At 31.5% G+C, this 21738-nt stretch overlaps 1 protein-coding gene across 2 annotated transcripts in view; it reads right to left on the bottom strand.

Annotated features, from left to right (window-relative positions):
* Gasp (Chitin binding Peritrophin-A domain-containing protein Gasp) overlaps positions 1–21738 on the bottom strand; it is a 32838-nt gene that overhangs the window by 8241 nt on the left and 2859 nt on the right. For both annotated transcript variants that reach the window (XM_014433975.3, XM_014433974.3), the window contains exons 2-4: positions 4806–5018; positions 3104–3292; positions 120–330 (exon numbers count right to left, since the gene is read on the bottom strand). In XM_014433975.3, coding sequence (XP_014289461.1) covers positions 120–330; positions 3104–3292; positions 4806–5018 — 613 coding nt within the window. The remainder of the gene's footprint in view (positions 1–119; positions 331–3103; positions 3293–4805; positions 5019–21738) is intronic.

Below are 21738 nucleotides of genomic sequence, written 5' to 3'. Positions count from 1 at the left end.
AAATAAATTTCCATATGGTGCAAACCTTAAAATGCGTCATTCCATTTGCTTTTGGTTTAGATTTAGGAATGTTCATTTCAAATGATACCTCTTATTACTTGAATAGAAGGGAAACTTACCATCCAGGAACATCTTCTGGGTCCTCGCAGGATCCGGTACCTTCAGCATCGCCGATCTTGAATACTGTTCCTATTGGACAACCATATTCCCTTGGAGTGTTATCCAAACAGATGAAGTATTTCCTGCAGTCGTCGGGGTGAGCGTGCCTTGAAAAAGAGCCGGCGTTGTTAGCTTCACCTGGGGCGGGGCAGTTGAATCCGTTTGCGACCTCTGCAATTAGTAAATGTATTCTATAAATATTTTATGAATACTTCTACGAGATGCTTTGTGTCTTGGAATAAAATTAATAAAATGGCCAAGAGTTGTAATATGTTTATCTTGCATTTGGGTTTTACTTTCTTTCCACGCAGATTTTTACTAGAACTGTTTATGCTAATCGGTAAATTTTAATGGGAACTTAATGTACTTTGTGAAGATTCATTGTCATTACTTAAATTAAATTACCTTTATGAAGTTCATAGTATTTTCTGAAAAGGTACAATTGACGAAGTACCGAGTGAAACAGACTTTAAGGTTTTAAAGTTGAAACGACATTGCCGGATGGATCTTGCAGAGAATAACTATATGATAAGAGTATCAGAGAAGGCCAAAATAAATTAAACATATGTGATTACTCTCTGAAGAGTCGTGAGATTTAACCTTTTAGGCCCAATTTCTGATTTCGGCTTATACATTTATGAAGTATCTTCCCAACCTTTGACTTCAAAACAGTAATTTTCAACATTTTTGAATTTTAATTTGATTTTATTATCGATACGGTGAACTGGAAACTAGAGCAACTGGTCTGGGTGTGGTGTATTACCTAACCGTGGACAAGTCCCCGCATCCCGGCTTTCCCTTATGCTAAACCCCTTCTGATAAATTTCACTGACAATCCTGTTCTGCTTCGGTCACCTATTTTACAAAATGTAGGTTAGGAATATTTTAGAAACCGGATTTACCTCGCTTTGGGACTCCAGATTTACCTAATTTCGGCTTATAAAAAAAAAACAGTCTATTTTCGGAATCATTTCCGATTTCGACAACTAGGAAATGTAAAACGTTTGTGCAACTTCGATTTCTAATATAACCGGTTCAAAAAATGTTTGAGAACTTGCGAATTGATATTAGTACTGCGTTATTCAAGTTTCTGTTAAAAATATACACTAAATAAATATATTTCTTATACATTGTTGATAATTTCAAATCGAATGTACCATAACAGAAATTTCAGTTCCTAGTGCTCTTAAAATATACAATATTATGCCTAGCATCAATAAAAAATCATCATCAATCTAATCTTGGATATTTTATACAATAAAGTAATTGAAAATAATAATTACGATTTGATCTGAAGTCTTGGCGAAAATAAACTATTTAAAAATATTACTCATATACAGTCCCTTTATTATGAGTATGATGATAAGAAATAAAAAATGACTTATAATTTTATTAAATTAGCTTGTAATTCATTGAAGTGCTAAAAGGAGTAACACCTTCATAAGATATTTTTGTTGTACATTCTTGTTACCAGTGGTTACAAGAAGTTGTGGTACGTGCTTTTGTACCACATGTTACAAGTGGTTGTAAATTATTAAAACAAATTAGCAGTTTATTTTTTATTAAATGTTAAAATTATATATGTATTTAAAAATTAATCTATTAATAACAATATTAAGGCGTTGAGAGCCCCATTTTTTTCCTATCATCAAAAATTATTGCCTTCATATCATTCTCTACTGAACTTCATATTAATAGAAAATATTTTCTAAGTGTAAATTAATTTTCTTCTCTTCTTTTTTCTTTTACTTATTACACATTTATGAGATTTCAAATTTTTTAAATACAAAGATTTCAATACTCATTATAGTTTTGAATATCCTTTTCTGATATTAAATTTGAAAATTAACCTAAAAGCAAAATTTACGCCTTAGCAATTGCTAATGTTTATAGTAGCTTTTTCTTAAACCACATATAATTGAAAAAAGAAGAATCACAAATTATTATAAAGGGTTTTATCTCAAATAAATAAGATAATAGAAAACAATACAGCGTAAATAATTGTTGAATTGTCCAGGTGCTAGCTGGACTGACGTAAGGCTTTGGCCAGCCCCACCTTTTCTTACCCAACAAACTTATCCAACACAACTTTCACCGCATTCCTCTTGTCGTTGTTCGACAGTTCTGGGATCATCACTTGCCCTTTCTCCCTCTCCTTGAATCCTAATGTTTAGGAAACCTATGATACTTCAGGAATGACAGCGGTGTGAAGAAACTGAAGATGTGGCCTGACACTTTGAATTCTCTTTGTTCATTGTGGCGATTTTATTAAGGAAGAGAGATATTTTATCTATGGAAGAGAGATATTTATACGGTTCTTATCTATTACATTTTTTCTTTTACTTTAGAGAGATCCGTAAGAAGGGTCAGTATAATAAGAATTTCAATTATTTATTTTTTTACAGTAGTATACGGAAAAAAATGGATAAGTATCGTTATGTCATTATGTTTTTTGAATGGTGAATTATGATTTTGTAATTATCAGGTTCATAATTAACTTGAGATATATTGATTGGACTGTGAAACAATATTTAATTATTCAAAAGTTTTATAAATTTAAAAAATAATTAAAAAAGTCGTTTTTCAGAAGTCCTAAACCCCATTTTATCAAAATTTCTATTAGTTTTTAATGGATTTTGGAGGAAAATAATTTTTATTTCTGTATTATTTTCTAATGAGGCTATTTAAAGCTCAAGAGTCCATGAAAACTTGGAAGAATTATGGAAAAATATATATTACCTTTAATTTAAAAATGTATTTGACTACAAACATCTGGTCAAATTTTCTCAAAATACCCATTTTGGTTGCAATATCATTTATAATCGACCTATATAATTACGGTACAATAAATATATCAAAACTACGTTTTAATATCTTATTCTTGTTTGTCTCTCCCCCCACCACGATTCATATATACGTATTTAAAAAAAAATATATTTCTTACCATCGACTTTGCATTCTGGAACTTGGTCAGCCCACATACAGACCCTGGATTCCCTGTCATAGGCCAGTCCAGGAGAACATTGGTACCTGCTAGCTTCACCGTTCCAGCAATTCCAGAAGGTATCGCATTTTCCTTCGTCGGGGAAGATTCCGTACAGTCTTGGGCAATGTGGTGTGCTTTCTGGAGGCTCTGTAATATTTTAAAATAGTTTATTTTATTTTTGTGGAAAGTTATTTATTTTTTTTTGTAATCAAATATGTTTAACCCATGTTAAAATTTAAGATTGTAAAGCAATATTTACAATCTTATAATTCAATAAAGTATGTACATTGTTATGATATAGTAACTTGATAGATAAATTTATAAATGAAAATTTTCTGTTTACTACTGAAATCATTGGTTATATGTATTTATTTTAAATACTTTTATTTATGGAATCCTTAGATAGGTTTAAAAAAGATAATGATACTTTAAAATATTCATTCAACTATGTTCTCAACAATATATTTTATTGAATTACAAATTTTTTGTTTCAATGCTAGAACGTCAGAAATAAGTACTTAAGTATAAATACAACTTTAGAGCTTAGTGAATTTAGAAGATACTATGTTCAAATCTAAGCCAGTATAAGAAATTTTTATTTTATTTATTTTTATTTTTTATTTATTTTTATTTTTTATTGCTTTAATGAATATATAAAGTAATATTAATTTTAGCCATAAAACTAACAAAGTGGTTTTATCCTTCGAAATTCTGTAAGTTATCAATTTACATTTTATTGTAGTAAAGAGGTTTACACAATGTATGTTTAGTTAGATTAAACCCGTAAAACCACAAAGTATTGAAGGTTTAGCCTCTGAAGGGGCTTCTATGAATTTTTTAACTGAAGTATTTTTATTAGCTTTTTTAAGTTCAACATTATCGACCATTTCAAAGGATCGACTGCATTATATAAGTCGGATAATACAGTACATATATAATGTATTTCAGAGAGTCTATCAAGTGTATGTCAGTATATGCTGATATGCAGCAAGTATGTTGGCCACGTATTCAAAACGTGATTAAAGAATGTGTAAGATACCAGTAGCTTTCTCAAGGACTGCAAGAGCTCAGTCATTTCTGTACGGAATTAATGCAACGGTTTTTTTTTTCTTATTTAACATATATCAACATATAATAAGTATATATGTTATATGTAGTATAATAAAAAATCGTAAAAACACTTTTTTATAAAAATGAAAAATTAGCTTTATAAGAAAAATGAACACTGTCGAAAAAATAAGTACTAGTGTTGAAATTTATTCCAGTTCCTCTCTTATTAAATACCCTCTCAGTAAGAATGCAGAAATTCAAGTTCTCACATTAAAAGTTGTCGCTAAAAAACTTCTTCTCTTTGACTACAGTCATAACAGACAGTGGAATGGTCAAAAATGAAAATAATAATGACTTATATAGTAGTAAATAGAACTGAATACTATTACGAAAGCTATTGGGGTTACCAAAAATACTACTGTTATTATACTTTCTCCTTCAAACATTTTATCCATTTGATAATAAAACCAACATTGGAGATGACTTGATATTCCAGCCGATTAAATATGACATTAAAATATGGATTGTGATAGACCTTAGGAGGAAATTGCAATCTATTGCGATAATGCAAATGGTCCCGACCCTGACATTTAGTCCTAGCATCGCTTACCGAGCTGTGTCCTCTCGCCGCAGTCAACGTTGTGCAGGTAATCGCAGTTCTCTTTCAGGTACTTAGGATCGGTATCGTCGAAGGCCAAACCATTGCCGCACGTCTTCAGTTCCGCGACACCGTTATCACATTTCCAGTATTTGTCGCAGGAGATGTGGTGTGGGTAGAAACCATAGTCATCAGGGCACTTAAAGTCGTCTTTCTGCGCTCTCGCTACAAAAAAAAAAAATTATATAATACAGGACAGTATATATAATAACTTAAGATGAAATTTATACTGACAACAATTAAAGCGAAAACTCAATACTGTATTCCATTTTTAATTATGAATACATTGAAAGAAAAATTGTAAATATATGACAAATTCAAAAAATTTCAATTCAATGACAACACATTCCACGTAATACCTGCGAGTTCTGATAAAGATATACAACAGATATAACGAATACAGCTGATCTGTTCTACTATTCTCCTATCTCCTAAGTAATTTTAAAATTTGTTTTTTCAAGTTAGTAGTTTAATTGATAGTCAATATTTTATTTGATAGCTATCGATAATGTTTAAATTTTTCAGTGTTAAAAAAAAAAATTCTTTAAATTTTTGATTCATAAAAGTTCCCAACTGTGAGGAAACATTAAGTAATTAATTTACTGACCTAAATCTGGACAAACTTTCTCCTTGCTTAGATTTAAGCCTCTCCTTTAGACTTAACGATCGTTTTGCTCCCCCTTCACTCGCTCACTGTTGAAATCTCCCGGCCAATCTCCTTTTACTTCAAATGTTGACACATTTACTATCGAATTAACCAATTTTTTCTCCATTATTTGCCGAATTCGACTTTTTATTGATCAATTTTAATTTTTCTATGTATATAGCTGTGTCTATTTGAGATATTTTTTTATTTATATAGTTTGTATTTATTTTTTAATAATAATTATTATTTTTTGTTTCTACTATATCACCCTTGTTGTTTTTAAAGTATTCTTGGTAGGAAGACATGGACGGTACTATTACTCGAATTTGCAATTATTCTAAACACATTGGCAACTCACTACGAGGTATCTCATAATATTCGTTCATGCTTAGGACGCCCATTATGAGCTATCTTGTTGTTTTAACAGTTATTTGTTGACATATTTCATAATATATATAACATATATAATATTCCATCGTAGCTGCACAAATAAAACAAAAAACTATGAGATATCTTTTAGTCTCAACGTATTAGTATCTGAAGAATAAGTATATTTCCAACAATCGATAGTTTGAAACTTTATCTGGCACCTATGTTGTGACAAAACATGCTTGAATATAATAAGATAAAAATTAAGTTAATGTTAATAGAGATGCAAGGAAAGATTTAGAAACAAAGTAATATATCAGTTTTTTTTTTATTATCTTTAAAAATGTGTTCTTGATTTTAAAAATGTGGCTTGATTATTCTCCTCATCACTCAAATTATGATGTAGGGACGTGGATGTGTATGAGAGAACCAACGTATTGAGAATGGAGGAGTGAAAAACAAAGAATGTATGTATAATTTAACAGAACTAACTAAAAATAAACCTTTAATAATTCTTGAACTGAACCTTTAAAGATATTCTGTGAGCGTGACTAGGAAATTTAAAAGCTGGAAATTATGGGTTTCGTTCGATCAGATTACTTTCTAAACTATTGCTATTAACAGTGCAATAAAAATTCTATTCAAATTAAGGCAGTATAGTGTCCTCTTAAGGATACATCTTACCATACCTTTCATTAAATATGAAGCAAGGGTGGAAATGCTTTATTTTCAAGCCACTTATCAATCCATCGTACAATTATTATCCAACAGTTAATATTAGCAATAACAGTTAGAATTACCAGGACGGCAAACATGTTATTACAAATCAGCGATTGCTTGACCACCTTCAATCAAGTCAGATTTCAATGCTATTTTTCGCCACGCTATGATTGGCCGAACGCAGACAGAGGCAATCAATATCGTCGACAAAGGGACCGAACAAATAGGAAGGCGCCGTAGGGACTGGCACTATTGAGGCTGACTAACTTTCAATTTCATAGTCCAATGTCAGGGACCTGGTCTCGTGTGAACGTCCACTCGCCTGACGCAAGCCGGCCGACGTAACCTACGCACTGTCCACCCCGGGCGCCTAAAACAATTATATAACCTCCTCATATAACAGTTACAACATTCTTGCCGCATTAAACCCTACTCCACCTCCCCTGACCCACTGTAATTAGTAATTTTGTTTTTCAATCCATTTTCGGAATAATTTGAGTGTTGGACCATTAGCTCATAAGACAGACAGGAATGACATTGCCTTGTTGGGAACGTAATTCTGTGTTAATTTCTCGGTTAGATAACGATAATGTTAATAATGCATTAGTTTTTTCTCATACCGTTTGGTTTTCTGCATTTGCAAGAAATTGTTTATGAGTTTTTCTTTATATAGATGCGTATTCGATAGTTGACGTTTTTTAACATGGCATAATATTCGCCAGAGAAGTACCACTAGTTCATTCTGTTGATAGTGGGACATTACGCAGTTGGAGAGGCGTCAAGATATTGACTCATTGGCCTGGTGACCCGGCCTGTTACGAATGGCCAGGTAAGCTCAGGTTTTGTCAGGAGCGGTGTTACTGGTATGAGTGGCTCAGTTGGCCAAGCGTGTCTCAATCCTCTCTCCAACGTCTTATAAGGCCCATGGCAACAGATTGCGTCTCTTAACATTAACATAACCTTATGAAACGCGATGTATTCCTATCGTTTTTCTATATAAGTTCATCCTTGGTGAGATCAATATTTATTAATTGTATTTCACTAGATATAATTAAAAACAGGGTGTATATATTTATTGCTCGACAAATATAGTTTTGTAATTCATAATCATATTCTGATCCTCTTCTACCTCAGTAAAGCTTAGACCAAGTATCTCTCTCCTCTACCAGCTCTATCCTCCTGTTCCAAACTAATTCTCGCGTAAACTAACTTCCCAAGTGATGCAAGATGTTCCTCTTGTTCGTCTTTCCTTCACTCTCGTCTCATACGTCATCCTCGTGGTGCTTTCTGGATCCATCCTAGTAGGTACCCAAATCATCGTAATTCATTGTCTTCCAGAATGCTTTCTACCGCCTATACCTCAAGCCAAAGCTCGTGGTCAAAACCTTTAATGGTTTAGCGGATCCTATCTATCTTAGTCTAATATTTTTTTTAGTAGAAGGAATCAAGAAACTTCCATTGCCCGGGTCTGATTTCTATATTAGTTATGTAATCCATTCTTAAAACTATCACGTACCTAAGGCAATAGAAATATGTTAATGGATATAATTTTTTTTTTAGATTACCATCTCTTTTATGTATTGTCAGCACTATTATTATTATTTTTTTTTAAAGTTTCCTTAAATAAACGCAGTACTATCAATAAAAATAGTGATATATTAAGTGCACTACCATTTAAGCTTTTGATTACAGAAAATATATATAAAAATTGTTTCAAAACATTTCATTTTTTTCATATATCCAACCGAATTTTTCGCTGATTAATTTAATTAATAATGAATTAAAAAAAATCAACATTTAATAAAATAAGCATATCAAAATCAATTTTTTTTTTTTAATGGAAAGGATATAACGTTTTTAAAAACTTGGAAACGATATCGCAACAATGCCATAGTAAACTCGGGCATTAGAGAATTTAACGAATATTGTAAAAACCAAAACAAAATCTACAGTTGATATGTACATTGTTGTTAAAAGATCGAGTCAGAAACAAAAATTATGGTATAGGGGGTATCGTTATGCGCAATAATCACTTTATTCCTCAAACTGGCTTTTTTTATAAGTTAATAAACATTTAAAACTGTATACATTAAACTTTAAGTCATTACAGGTTAGTGATTTGAATAAACTACTTGTCTACAGGCTACACATTTCTTTATGTTTGATTTTGAAACAGAGCCTACATGAGATATGGTGGGGCTAACTACCATCGAGGGACCAGACGGTAGCCGGAAGATAAAAGTGAAGAAGAAGCCTGAAGAAGAAGAAGCCTGATAGCTGTGACCCCGAGAAGACACTTTTACATAAGGGACGGCCGCATCTTTCACAATAGCTCTCCGTCACTTTCCCTCCTTAAGGTCGCCGCTATTTATATATACATCCGATGATGTAAGTTATGTCGTCCTCCAGGACATCTTCCTACAACGGTATATTACAGTTATTTAGTTCTTCGTGACTAAGTAATAACCTCGGTACAAGATTATGCGTTGGATGGGTTATATTTAATTTAAATTTGAATTCCGATTATTCTTTACTATACATCCTAATATAGAAACTATCTTAATTTAAATAATTGTTAGATATTTACTAATTGATTGTAGAGTGCATTGAAGCCCTGTATGGTGGAGGGTTGCAAAACATTGCTGCGGATTGGGCAAGAGACCGGGCAGCATTTAGCATTACATTGCTAGCGGTTCGTAAAATGTTTTAAATGCAAGTTAGGTGAGCCTGACCTTTAGGACAGCTCTCAGCTCTTCTTTCCCAATCAAATTTGCTCAATGACTCCCATCCATCCGCTTCGGTAATCGTTTTTACTCCTTTCCAGAAGTGAAGAGTCAATCTTGGGTTCATCCCGTCGTCGCGGATTGGTCGCAATCAATTCATTCATCAGCAAGTAATTATTTTTATAAATAAAGCAGTAAAAATATGGTAATTAAGCGTTACAGTGATTTATGCGCGATTTAATGGATTGTTACACTGAGAACTGCCCCAATAAGGCTTGTCGAATCGATTATCATGGTCAGTTTTACTTTATTTTTCACTTTATTTTCTGTTTTCATAAATGGACAGCTCTTCCTTTATCTAAGCTGCTAATCAGTTATTATATTATATAAAAGTGGCAGAAAGCTCCAGAGCTAATCGCTTCGTAAAAAAAAGTTCGGTGTCTTATGATTTACCGATTATAGAAAACTTGGTTTAGTCTACTGCGTCAGGGTGTGACCAGAATTTTCTAAATGGATTCCTTAATCTGAACTTTCATTAAACACCGTATTCGGGATTACATTTAACTATTCTAGGGATTGTCCTAGGGCGTTATAATTTAATTTGGTATTGATTAGAGACAATCCTTATTTATTATTTTTCTTATTTTTAGGACAAGTGATCAAAAAGTATTACTAAATACTTTAAAAACGATCGAGAAAACACACACAAAAAAAAATACAAAACTTTTACTATCTGAAATTTTACTGATTATAAAATTAAGAAGTTAGAACAGCTTATTATTTTTTTTAAATAGAAGAGATCAATATAACTGAACTTTTATTCCTTAATTATGATTATGATTAATTATTCCTGTAATTAATATATAATGGCTAAATGCTATGATATAAAAATAGATGATAATCGTAGTTTCAGAGGGGTTTCTTGAACTTAGTAAATTATACGATGGGTTTCTGAGATAGGGATAAAAAGCATACTGATGATCACACTTTCCGATATTACATAAGGACCAAAATTAAGCACATTCACTATATCCCCAATATTTCTTTTTAGGCAAAATTTGGACTAAACCGATTCATTTATTTTTCAGTTCAATTTATATGTTTTAGATTAGCTCAATTTTGGCTCTGTGGTTTAAATAACTTAATTTATAAAATAGATATGTTTTTAGATGTTGAATATTGTTGAGTTGTCATCGAATTATATATTTTACAAAATTGTTTCAGTATATTTATGCAATCAATATTTTTCATGGCAATAGGTTTTAGACTTGAATGAATTTATGCAGTTGTTAAAAAAAAAAAAACTATTTACATAGAACCAAAATAACGTATACAGAATGAAGTTGTTGAAGCATTGTCAACTTTACAAAAGAAGGTCCGGAAATATGCCCCTAGCAGTTGTTAGCACAATGTCCGCAATGGTACACTTGTAAAAGCGTTAATATGGAATTTTTCACTGTTATCTTCCTCTTCTCATACGTAATACAGTAACTTTCTCTTCAAGTAACTCTTACCAGCTTCAAATTTTTCATCCGTTGTCTTATTTTTGTAGGTGGTCAGGTACTTCCCTTTCGAAATTCTATGAATCATTTCCAATACCTTATTAGGTCGTTAAGAAGAACAAAAGTAAAACGAATTTTGTTCGTGTATAAAAATCGAATATTATGAAAATTGTTATAATAAAGACATCAAAAAATATTTACATATATAAAAAACATAGTAATATGAGGGGAAAAAAATCAACGATCGAACCAGTTATAATTTTTTTGTAACACGTGGTCAGTTGTCTCCAAAATGCCAAGGTCGGGTGTTAATCTTTCCATTTTTTTCCTCTAAACCTGTCCGAAATTTGAGTCGGTTTTTATCCATTCTGATTAATTATGTTGAAATATTATTTGAAAAAATGTGATTGAATTGATTTTGTTTTCTTGTTTTTTAGGAAGAAAAATTGCATCCTATCAGTATAAAAAATTTAGTAAAACAAGTTACCCATAACTAAAACAGAAATAAAATCTACTTACAAAAAAAAAAGTAACATCTGAACAATCCTAAAATCTGAATGATCCTTATATAAAAATACAGTAGACTACCAATTACTTCTAACTCTTGCAAATTGCTTCAGTGTAAAAATTAAGCACTAAGAGTTTAATTAGTATAATTAATATAATTATTATGCCTAATTACTTACAAGAATGAATAGTTTTAAATTACCATGTTCATGTTAGCCATATCTAGCATCCCCTGCATGGAGATTGACGTGATAGGCGAAGAATATATTACGTTAGCGTAGCTATTTCTAGGTTTAGATCATGATGGTGAACAATGATTGGCAGCGCACCTTGGCACACCACTTAGCGTGGGGAGATGCCATCTCATTCGGGACACAATAGCATTCAATTTTTTTCTTTTAGCCGTTTAATTGGCCCCAACGAAGGCTCAACGTGTAATCCTTATCCTAATTAAGTATAAGGAAAACTTCACAACTGTTTACACAGTTGATTATTGAGGTGCGTTTTGGTATACCTGTGGGATATATTGCTGAGGATACTCCTATGTTTGTTTGTTTGTTAGTTTTGAAAGGGCGTTTAACAGCCTGGTCATCAACGCCCGTTGGTTGTTGGCTTTGGCAAGGCCTAGTTGTTTTAGTCATAGCTTTGGTATGGTGTACTGATCCGCACCAATTATAATTAAATTTGTGGCAATTATAATTTGTTTAATAATCGTTACGATATTGGAAAGGATGGTGAAAAGCAGATAACTGACTGTTCTAATTTTAAAAATAAGGCAAGTTAAATAGATAATTATAATAATTAAAGGCGGTTATTAAGTTAGTCTGATGGATGAATTTAATGACTTTTACAATTACAGATTCGTCGTTTCTCAACGCCATTGGGACATTTGTTGGTAACCCTAACGGGTTCAGAGTTGATGTGTAGTGACGACATTCTTCAAAAATGTGTTTGACGGTCAGATTGCTATTACATTTCGAATCGTTATGAGGTGGATGTGTGTCAATCGGGTATGTCCTATTCTGAGTCGGGTGATCACTACTTCTTCACGGCGTCTACTTCGGGTTGATGTAATCCAGGACTTCACATCTTTCTTGATAGGTTTCAACTTACTGGGTGGACTTTCATCCCAAATTGGCTGCCATCTTTTATTAATAGATTCCTTTAAAAGGTGAGCAAGTTCCTTTGCAGTTAAGATTGCTGCGGGTCTACCTGGGAGGACTAGCGCTTCGCTAGCTAGGATATTATAATAAAGATAGGATACTCCTATCTTCCATACGCAAAGAATTAGAGAATTAATATTCACAATATATCAGAACTAGTTGGTCCTTGTTAATAATTTGTCAATCACAGTATGATAATATAGTGTGAAAATAAGTTGATAAGGTATTTTATTTTGAACTATTAGGTAAAAACTTGAAGTTTATACATGAAATTTAATAATTTTCTTCAACACGTTTTATTTATTTATTGGATTTATAAGATTTTATTTTAATTGTTTACTTTGTTTTACACTTTTTTCAAATTATGTTACGGGCCGTCCGTAGCTCAGATGGTCAGGCCTAGGTTAATCGTTCTGAAATCGGCGGGAGGGCTGGTTCGAATCCGGCCTATGGCGTTGAACTATTTTCATAAAGTGGCGGTCCCATAAAATGAAAAACTTGACCCACCACCATAGATTGTTCACTGGTAGATAACTAGGCAAATATTACTTTCGCTGTGAATTGCCTTAAAAAAATTATGTTAGAAGTTAAAAAAGTGTTTATCGTTTACTTTCTAACTAAATAAGTATTGAAATAAAAATATACGATGCTTATGATGAGAAACATTAATTTAATTTGTCAAGTTCATTATTGTGTAACTTTGCTAACAATGGTTATTATAATACAGACATCAGTGGCTGAAACCCTACAAAATAAAAAATATAAATACAATAGATTATAGAGAAACACGTTTTTGTAGTTTTCGTGCAATAACTATTTCGCAGAGGACGTAATACGTAGCTATCAACTACTTAGTATACATAAAAAAAGGACCCTTATTATCAAGTGATAATATCTAATGTTTATTTTATATTTTTTAATGCAACACTTATGGAAAGAGATTTCAAAAAACTTTATATTTTATTCAATCTTCATAAATAGCCGAAATTTTGGGGAATGAAACCTTTAATCGGTCGCCATTTCGAAATAAAAAACGGATGTTAAAAAACTTAATTTTTTCCCTTATTAGCGTTGAAGATTATCTTAAAAATGACAGCTCAATCATTGCCTTTGATGAAGAATCAAGGGAGATTTGACGTATGAAAAAAGCTAAAATCACAATTCAGAATTAATATATAAGGATTTAATATTAGTTTTAAAAGATTTACGTAATGTCTAAACGCCTGGGATCATTGGTTTTCTAGAGTATTCTTCCAGTTCCAGTCAGAGGCACCGAAGAAGACAAGTATAAGAACGTCCTCTACAACTTTTGCTAATTAGACCTCTCATGTGACAGAGATTACTGGGTAAATTATAGTACCTTATGAGGCAAGGGGAAAGGCAGCCAATGATAATAGCGCACTCTTCCCATCCATGCAAGAGACACGACTTGCCTCAACAGCTTTCAAAAGCTCTTTCTCTCCCCGTGTTCTTTTATATAGCTCTTCTGATAAAGGACAATAAAAGAAAAAAAGGTAGAGCACGCTTTTTCCAACGAGAGAGAAATTGGATGATCCATCACCTTGAAGGAAAGGTGATTAGATAATTACTTTCATTAAATGATGGCTACTAATTTTTTATTTACATTCCTATTTGAATTACTTTAAACAATATATTTTTTGGAGAAACCAAATTTTATGTTCATTATTTTCAAAAATGGACCTTTGTAGTTAATAAAAAAAAAAATGAAATAACGAAACATGAATCATAAAATGTGAGGTTTTACGTTTCAAGATACATAGGATCCAAAAATCAAATAAATAATAATTCTTTCGTACATTACACAACATTTTGTTTCAAAATTGCGGTCCATTATAGGTATAATACGCCAACTTAGATAAAGGATAAATGTACAGTTGTTTATATTCAGTCCAAATAATTTTAAAAGAAATATTATAAGTGTTACACGCATGAATGAAATATGAAATTCGGTATAAAATTTCATAAATGATTATAAAAATAATTTACGATTGTTTATTAATATTCAGCGTTAATTAAAAATTAATGAGCAATAAATATTTCTTTATATCGTGTGATAGAAATCATAGTGACTTAGTTACCAAATATTAATTTTCGAGTTAAGGTAATCAAACGAAACTAGAATGGCAGTTGTGATAAAAAATCCAGTAATGTCTAGTAAACAGGCTAAAAAAAAGAAATGTTTTAACACTACCACTAAATAATTTATTTCTTATTAAAATATTAAAATATTTCTTATTAAATTATTATTTTATTAAACATTTCATAAACTTTAAGGACGCGTTGTCGTGCCGTTATAGGAATATTATAATTATAATTCAATTTATTCCATCTTAAAGATGAATTATTATTTTGGTTTTTTATTTTTATATCTTTGTAGAGTGGAGATCTATTTACTATCTAGGATTGTACACTTCGTAGTCTGAACGGTATTGAACGGTTCAAGTGGATTTAACAGGAAAGTGAATTGAACCGTTATACAGTTATACTGTTCCTCCAGTAAGAGCCACATATTTGCTGGCAAGGACAACCACGTCTGTCTTCCGTAGAGCTGTCGCCACCGCTGGAGCTCCTTGACCAGGTTATGGCCTTCTTTAAACAGTAAATTCCCGGAACGCCTTATATGAAATTTCCTTTCGGTTGATTTCCTTTCTTAAAGAATTTATTTACTTTCTTTTAATTCATTATTCCTTGTATCCAAATACAGGTAGGTAAGCTATATTAGACCATCATTAAAACAAACTCTAACGATGGCTAACGATGGAAACGCGGATTGCTCTTAGCGATGAGCGCAGCTGCTTACCCACGAGGGCACTCAACTCTCTGATCCTAATTGAGCAAGCTTGCTTTATGCTTTATTACTTCTTATTCTGTACTAAACCCGTATTATTAACTTCTAATTGCTATTATAAATTTAATATTTAACTAATTTATTGGAAGAAAAAATAAAATAGAGTGAAGTTACTTTTGAGTATTTCAAAAATGAGTTAATACTGTACAAAATGAATGAGTAATCGGGGAAATCATTTTCTTTTTATTCGATAAAACAGTAAGACTGGTTAATGGAAATTATAACAAATAGGAAAGGATATTCGAATATATTTTTATTGTAATAAATCACTAATTTTAATTTATGTCTTTGGTAATTTTTATTCCGAAATGCGATGGATTTAATCAATCTAAACCTTGGATAAAACATAGTACAGAATACCGCGGATGTTAGCAACTAGTTTTTAATTAGTTGTTCGTTGAAGCACTGAAAAAAATTTAAAAATTAACTAAATATCTTAAAAATAAATATTATTTTAGTCCAAAATGTGCCAATGTTATATATTGTTCTGGATTTCCAATCTCATTGAGTAAAGAGTAGGTTGTCAGGCACAGGATATCAATTCTTTAACTAACGAGCAAACTCGCTTTGGAAAGATTTCGATTGATCTCAATAATCGCTTTTAATCTGATATTCGAAGAAGTACAGCTGTGTTCCATTTGGGAACGCCAAGTAGATTCCTCGATACTTCTTTCCATTAACCCATAACTATTCGGGGTAGCCTTTCGCTCGTATTCTATGTAGTTCTTCATCAAGAAGTTATATACCTCATGGGAATTCATCCTGGCCATATAACCCCCCTATCGATGCCTCTAAAGCTTTTTCATTTTAGTAACACCTTGTTCCTTAAATAAAGATTGCTGCTCTTTTTTTGTTCACCTTCTCCATGTTGCGTTACCTTTCAGGCCACAATAAATCCGTCGAAGAATGTTTCTTATGAGAAATTATAGTATTCTAAAACAAATGTTTCAAATCCCTTTCTGCCTTTTGATCTAATATAAAGCATTTCTTGAGAAACAGCTGGGGCAAACGGTGCGGAAACACAATTCTGTGTGATGTCTTCACAGCCTTCTCATAATGTTGGTGTTACAATGTTTGAATGTAGAAAAACAAAGTTATCAGTTGCGTGAATTTCGTGAGCGTTGGTTTCATGTTCCATTGTCTGTTTCTTTTACATCTTCCCTTGTACAATGAGTTTATGGATCTTATGATGATAATAAGCATCCTTTTCATAACGAAGTAATTATAAAAATATTAGCGAATTCAATTATATACATTGGCCTAAAGTTCCAATTCTCCCACATGTTTCATAAGCCGAATGACGAAATGTGTAAGGCAATGAAACCATTACTTGGGCCCAAGCCGAAGTTGTCGCTGAAATGTCAACATAACTCGCACATAGCCACTCCTCCTGTCAAATGAACGGTTCTTATCCAACAGAGCGGTTACACCCTCCAAGCCCAGCCTAATATTTCATTACCGGTTCTCCGTTACCTGGCTATATTGAAATACCAGTTATATTTTGTGATCCTGATACAGGATCACGACTGCATAGATTTAAACATATATACGTAATGCTGGAATATGATGTGATTATCTTTGAGAATACCATACTTTTTTGGCACTCAAATCTGTTTTTTTTCACTTAGACCGAATTTCTAGTAAAATAAATGGCTCTTTCTCATGATTCAAACAGAGAGTAAATCTGGGTTTTAGTTCCAACATTTTCCGCAAGATTCCTATCTTGCACATATGCTTGACTTAATGGTGCAGGGAGGTTGTAACTTATCACTGTGTTTGTCGGTTAGATGATCAAATGATTTCTTTTAACTAAATTAAAAAAATAAAAATATTTGTTTTCTTAATTGAATGAAATTATTTGATTTTTTTTTAAATTTACTAAACATTGATAAAATAGCTTAATGTAAGATAACGTTCTGTAGAGCCCAATATTATCAGGAACTGTTATGGAAACAAGGTTACGGACTAACGGATTGGAGTGAGTGTGAAGGTTATGGTGAAGGTATGTATCTTTTCATTCCTCTTGATGAATCAATTTATACCTGTCAAGGATAAAGTTATGACTAGAGGATGATGAGTTTGTTGAAAAACTACAGGATACTGTGTCCTTGCAAAATGAGTTTCCTTGAAAAGTTTTTGGTTGGGTACAAGGTAATTTTCTTTATTAGAACACTGAAGCATTCATCTTCTTGAATTGAAAAGTTAATTAAGTAAACATTTTCTTAAAAAAATGTCGATATCACTGTCCCTGCTGTTTTACACTTGGGCCGGTGTTGTCATAGTGTACTTCTCCTAAAATCTGGTCCGATGGCAGTTGTATAATAAGCGGGCACAAAGCCTGGCTCAAAGAAAGGAACCACAATGTTGCCGTTATACAACTTCTATCACCCCTTCTGTAATTGATTTCGGTTTGCGCAACAGGTGGCCTGTTCACGTGCCCACAATGGCTTCTAGTCTGAGAAAACTGCATCTATTAAAAACACACAGTGAAAGTGGCCCCAGATCTGGGCTTACCGGCTGTTTAGCCGCTTTTAAACGAAACAATGTCTTGTGTGACCTTTGGTAACTAGGTGGCCATCCACAGGTTTTGGTCCACTTTATCTGCAAAGGAGCTGCGTCTTGTTTCATTATATCTAAACAGCTTATGTAATCGGTATTCTGTAATCAACGAAATCAGTTCTGACTTTGTTCTGAAAGTTCCATAACACCGTGTTCAACCAATCAGAAAATATGAATGAATGTCTTAATTATAACCCGAAACAAGGAAAAAATAAGCATCTTTAGGGATAATTTTCTTAATTTCAACTTATGAGGATAATTGTAATGAACATTCTACATGGTTCAATTTTGGAATGAAAAACCAAATCACAGCATCCTTTTGCAATAAACCAAATTGCAGAATACTCGGCAATTGAATTTCAAATGCAGATACTAAACTAGACAAAAAAAAAAGGAAGCTGAGTTTGCCTTATTACAACCATTTGGTGGGGGATTTCAATCCATCGAAATCATGAATTATTCGCTTTTTATTTTAACAGCCTCCTAAAGGACCATAGATTTTCTTCTTTTTTATTAAAAAAAAAAATATCTATTATTAAACTTCTATTAATAAGACCATATTAACTAAATTACAGTCAGTTACGGAATACTCCAATATCTGCCTCCAGTTTGTTAAAACCATTATGAGATGAGAAAGTTCAGTATCCACAAAGTACTAGTATTTTCAGTAACAAAAAATTATTAATAAACAAAATGAAATTTTTATTTATAAAAAATAAACTTCTATATAAAAAATCCTAAATTATTTGGTTTTTGCTATCGCTTCCAATTAAACAAAAAAGATAAAATTTAAATTCACTCTTTTCATATTCGGAAACGTCACCCAAAGAAATTTTTCAGTCGGATTAGAGATTTACTATGACTTCCTTAATTTTCGGAAATCATATATAATACATCCTTAGTAGTTTATATCCAACCGAAGTGCTGAAACGGATTGGTAACCAGAAGGAATCCCTGTCTAACCATTACTGCACTAGTTGGACTAAGAAAGTTAAAATCCAATAAATTCGAATTAATGGAACCCAACCAACTAAAACAATCTACAATGAGAATAAAAAATTAATTGTACTAGATATAACAAAGGAACAACCAAAATTTTTATGAAATTGCATTGTATAAGCTATAAAGATGATTATTAAAAAAATATATAGATATTTCGCAACATGAACTGAAGACACTACATTTCCCGAAATATATATGTAAATAGAACCCTGAATTTTTGTTTAAAAAAATATATCAATACAACTTATAAAACATAACAAAAAAGGGTTATTCATTTTTGGATATATAGGTTCAATTTAGATTAGTGAATATTGTTCACATATTTAAATGAAACTTCATTCTTAGCGCTATAGTAAAAGTGAAGCCGTTTTCCTTCTCAATGTCAAGAATAGTATGAACTATTTATTAAACACAATAGAATAAAATATATATTTTGATCCATTTCCTAATTCTGAAATAATAAAATGGTCAACAAATGCTTGAACCTAATAAGTTCGACTTCAAATTTCTTTTTTTTTTTTTAGTTTGGCTATGAACTTGACCTATTTTTATTCTCAAGTATTGAAGTTTCATATTTCTTCAGTTCCAGTATCATGTTACGAAATAGTAAAATAACTTTCGGAGCTTAAAAAAAAAATTAGTTTCATAATATATTTGTAATGTTTAATGAGCTCGACGGAAGTATAAGTTAGATTGCTCAATAGCCAAAAGAGAAAGTTCTAAAGACATATTTTTAAAAAGTCGAAACTTTATAATTAAATCAATGAAATATTTATAAATTTGTTTTCGATTCCCGAGACCTAGAACTATGTTGGTTAACTAATACAAATATTTTAAATAAATGTAGCGCCCATTTCAGTCCAATTTATTGCCTATTCAACTCACGCTACCTGTGAAAATAGAACATTCTTGAATAATAACAAATGTTTTAACTTTCTTAAATCACTTTCACGTTCATACTGCCAGTAATGTTTTTAAAAAAAATATATATATATTTTTTTTTTATAAAAATTCAATTTCTATTTTAAAAAAATAATAATTTAAGAAACAATGTTTTTTCAATAATATGGTTAAACATAGTAAATAAATTCACAAAAATACTTGAAGGGGTCAAAGAGAGAGTGTGTAAGTGGATTAATCTTTATATTTAGAAACATTTGTTGTGGTAGGATTTTGGTAAATTCTTATGTTACAAATATAATCTGTGTGAGGAATCAATTGAACATTGATATTTGGTTTGATTAAAGATAATCAACGAAATTTGATTAAATCACTCTGGCTTTAATCTACTCATTTGTAGTTTGATGTTTAATCATTGAGCTATAGTGTTGGAACAGTGCGTATCAGTGCCATCATTACCAACTCCATAGGGCCCCCTAATCTCTGCAATCGATAAATTAAAATTAATCAAGAATGGAGTGTGAAGTACACTGAACATAGATTGAGGAGTTTATCACTGATATCTACAAAAAGTAATTTAATTAAAGAAACAGACTTAGAAGATGTAATTAATAAGTTTTCTAATAAAAATTACAGAAAAGTACCGTTTCAACTGATTTATTTTTTAAATGTTTATTATTTCAAATATTAAATAATATGATGATTATGTTCATTTCTATTCAAAACCCAAAGTTGATAAGAAAATGTATTCTCTAGCCTGGAGGGCCCCGTATCTCAGCGTCATAAACACCATCTTAGATGAAGACATCCCTGGTTCTTATTGTTATTTTTAGACCAAATTATTTTCCAGGATAAATTTGTTATTTTATTTCTACATAATATTTTAGAGTACAAATTATTTTTTTATCATTAAAATTTAATAAAATTATAATAATTTTTCTATAGCTTTTACATGAGTCTGCTGTTATAAATAGCTTTGAGATTGATTTAATTTAATTTTTTTATTTGAAATATCTGACGGAAGTTGAATATAATATTAATTATAAGAAAATCATATTCATTTTTAAAATTATCATAAGAATATTAGTATATAAACCTTATTTTTAATTTATATTTCTCATTACTAACAATAATCTTAGTATGAATTTTAAAATTCAAACGAGCATGACGCCTACTGATCAGAACACCCGGTAATATCAACTTCACCTTGACGTACCTTTATATAGCTCGCAGGCAAGGTTAGTAGGAAAAACAAGAAAAGAAATTGCCCTCAGTTAACAAGACGCAGGAGGTGATCAAAAGAGAAGTGGTCGTTATAAAAATCATAACCTAATAACTAATAATTCATACGTTAAGATCCCATCTTAGCATTATTCATATTATTTAATTAATATAGTTCGTCAAATATTTCTTGCTTATCACGGAAAAAAATATCTCTTATTCCTGAAAAAAATTAGATTATCAAGGATTAATAACTTTTTTTTTCTAAACGGTAATTTGGGAAATAAAAGACATTTAAATTATAGCCTGATTTGACCAACCTCAAACTAATGCTAGTCGGTTTCTATAAGCAGCCTGCGTACTATTGTTTCATTCCAATTATTCTCGAATGTGGATCGTTAGATAATCAATGTACGGACAATTAAGATGAAAGAAAGATTAATTAATACACTAATTTAAGAGGAAATTGCGTAATTGCTCTGAGTTCCACGAACTGTAGGGTTCCGCCCATTTGACCCAGGAGTAGGAATTTCGATCAATGTACTTTCATCACGGTTGTGAAATTTAAAGTCTGATTTAGAGAGAAATGAATCGTCGGCAATACTTACGAACTAAGTTCTCCTTTGAATGTCTGTTTGAATTTTCTTCTTTGAAAAAATCATGAAATATAATTCATAGAAGGGGAGGGAAGAATGTTTGAAAGA

Source organism: Halyomorpha halys, unplaced genomic scaffold (assembly GCF_000696795.3).
Source record: "Halyomorpha halys isolate HHAL.00 unplaced genomic scaffold, Hhal_1.1 Scaffold1287.1, whole genome shotgun sequence".
NCBI lineage: Eukaryota > Metazoa > Arthropoda > Insecta > Hemiptera > Pentatomidae > Halyomorpha > Halyomorpha halys.
This window is presented reverse-complemented; position numbering and strand designations above follow the sequence as displayed.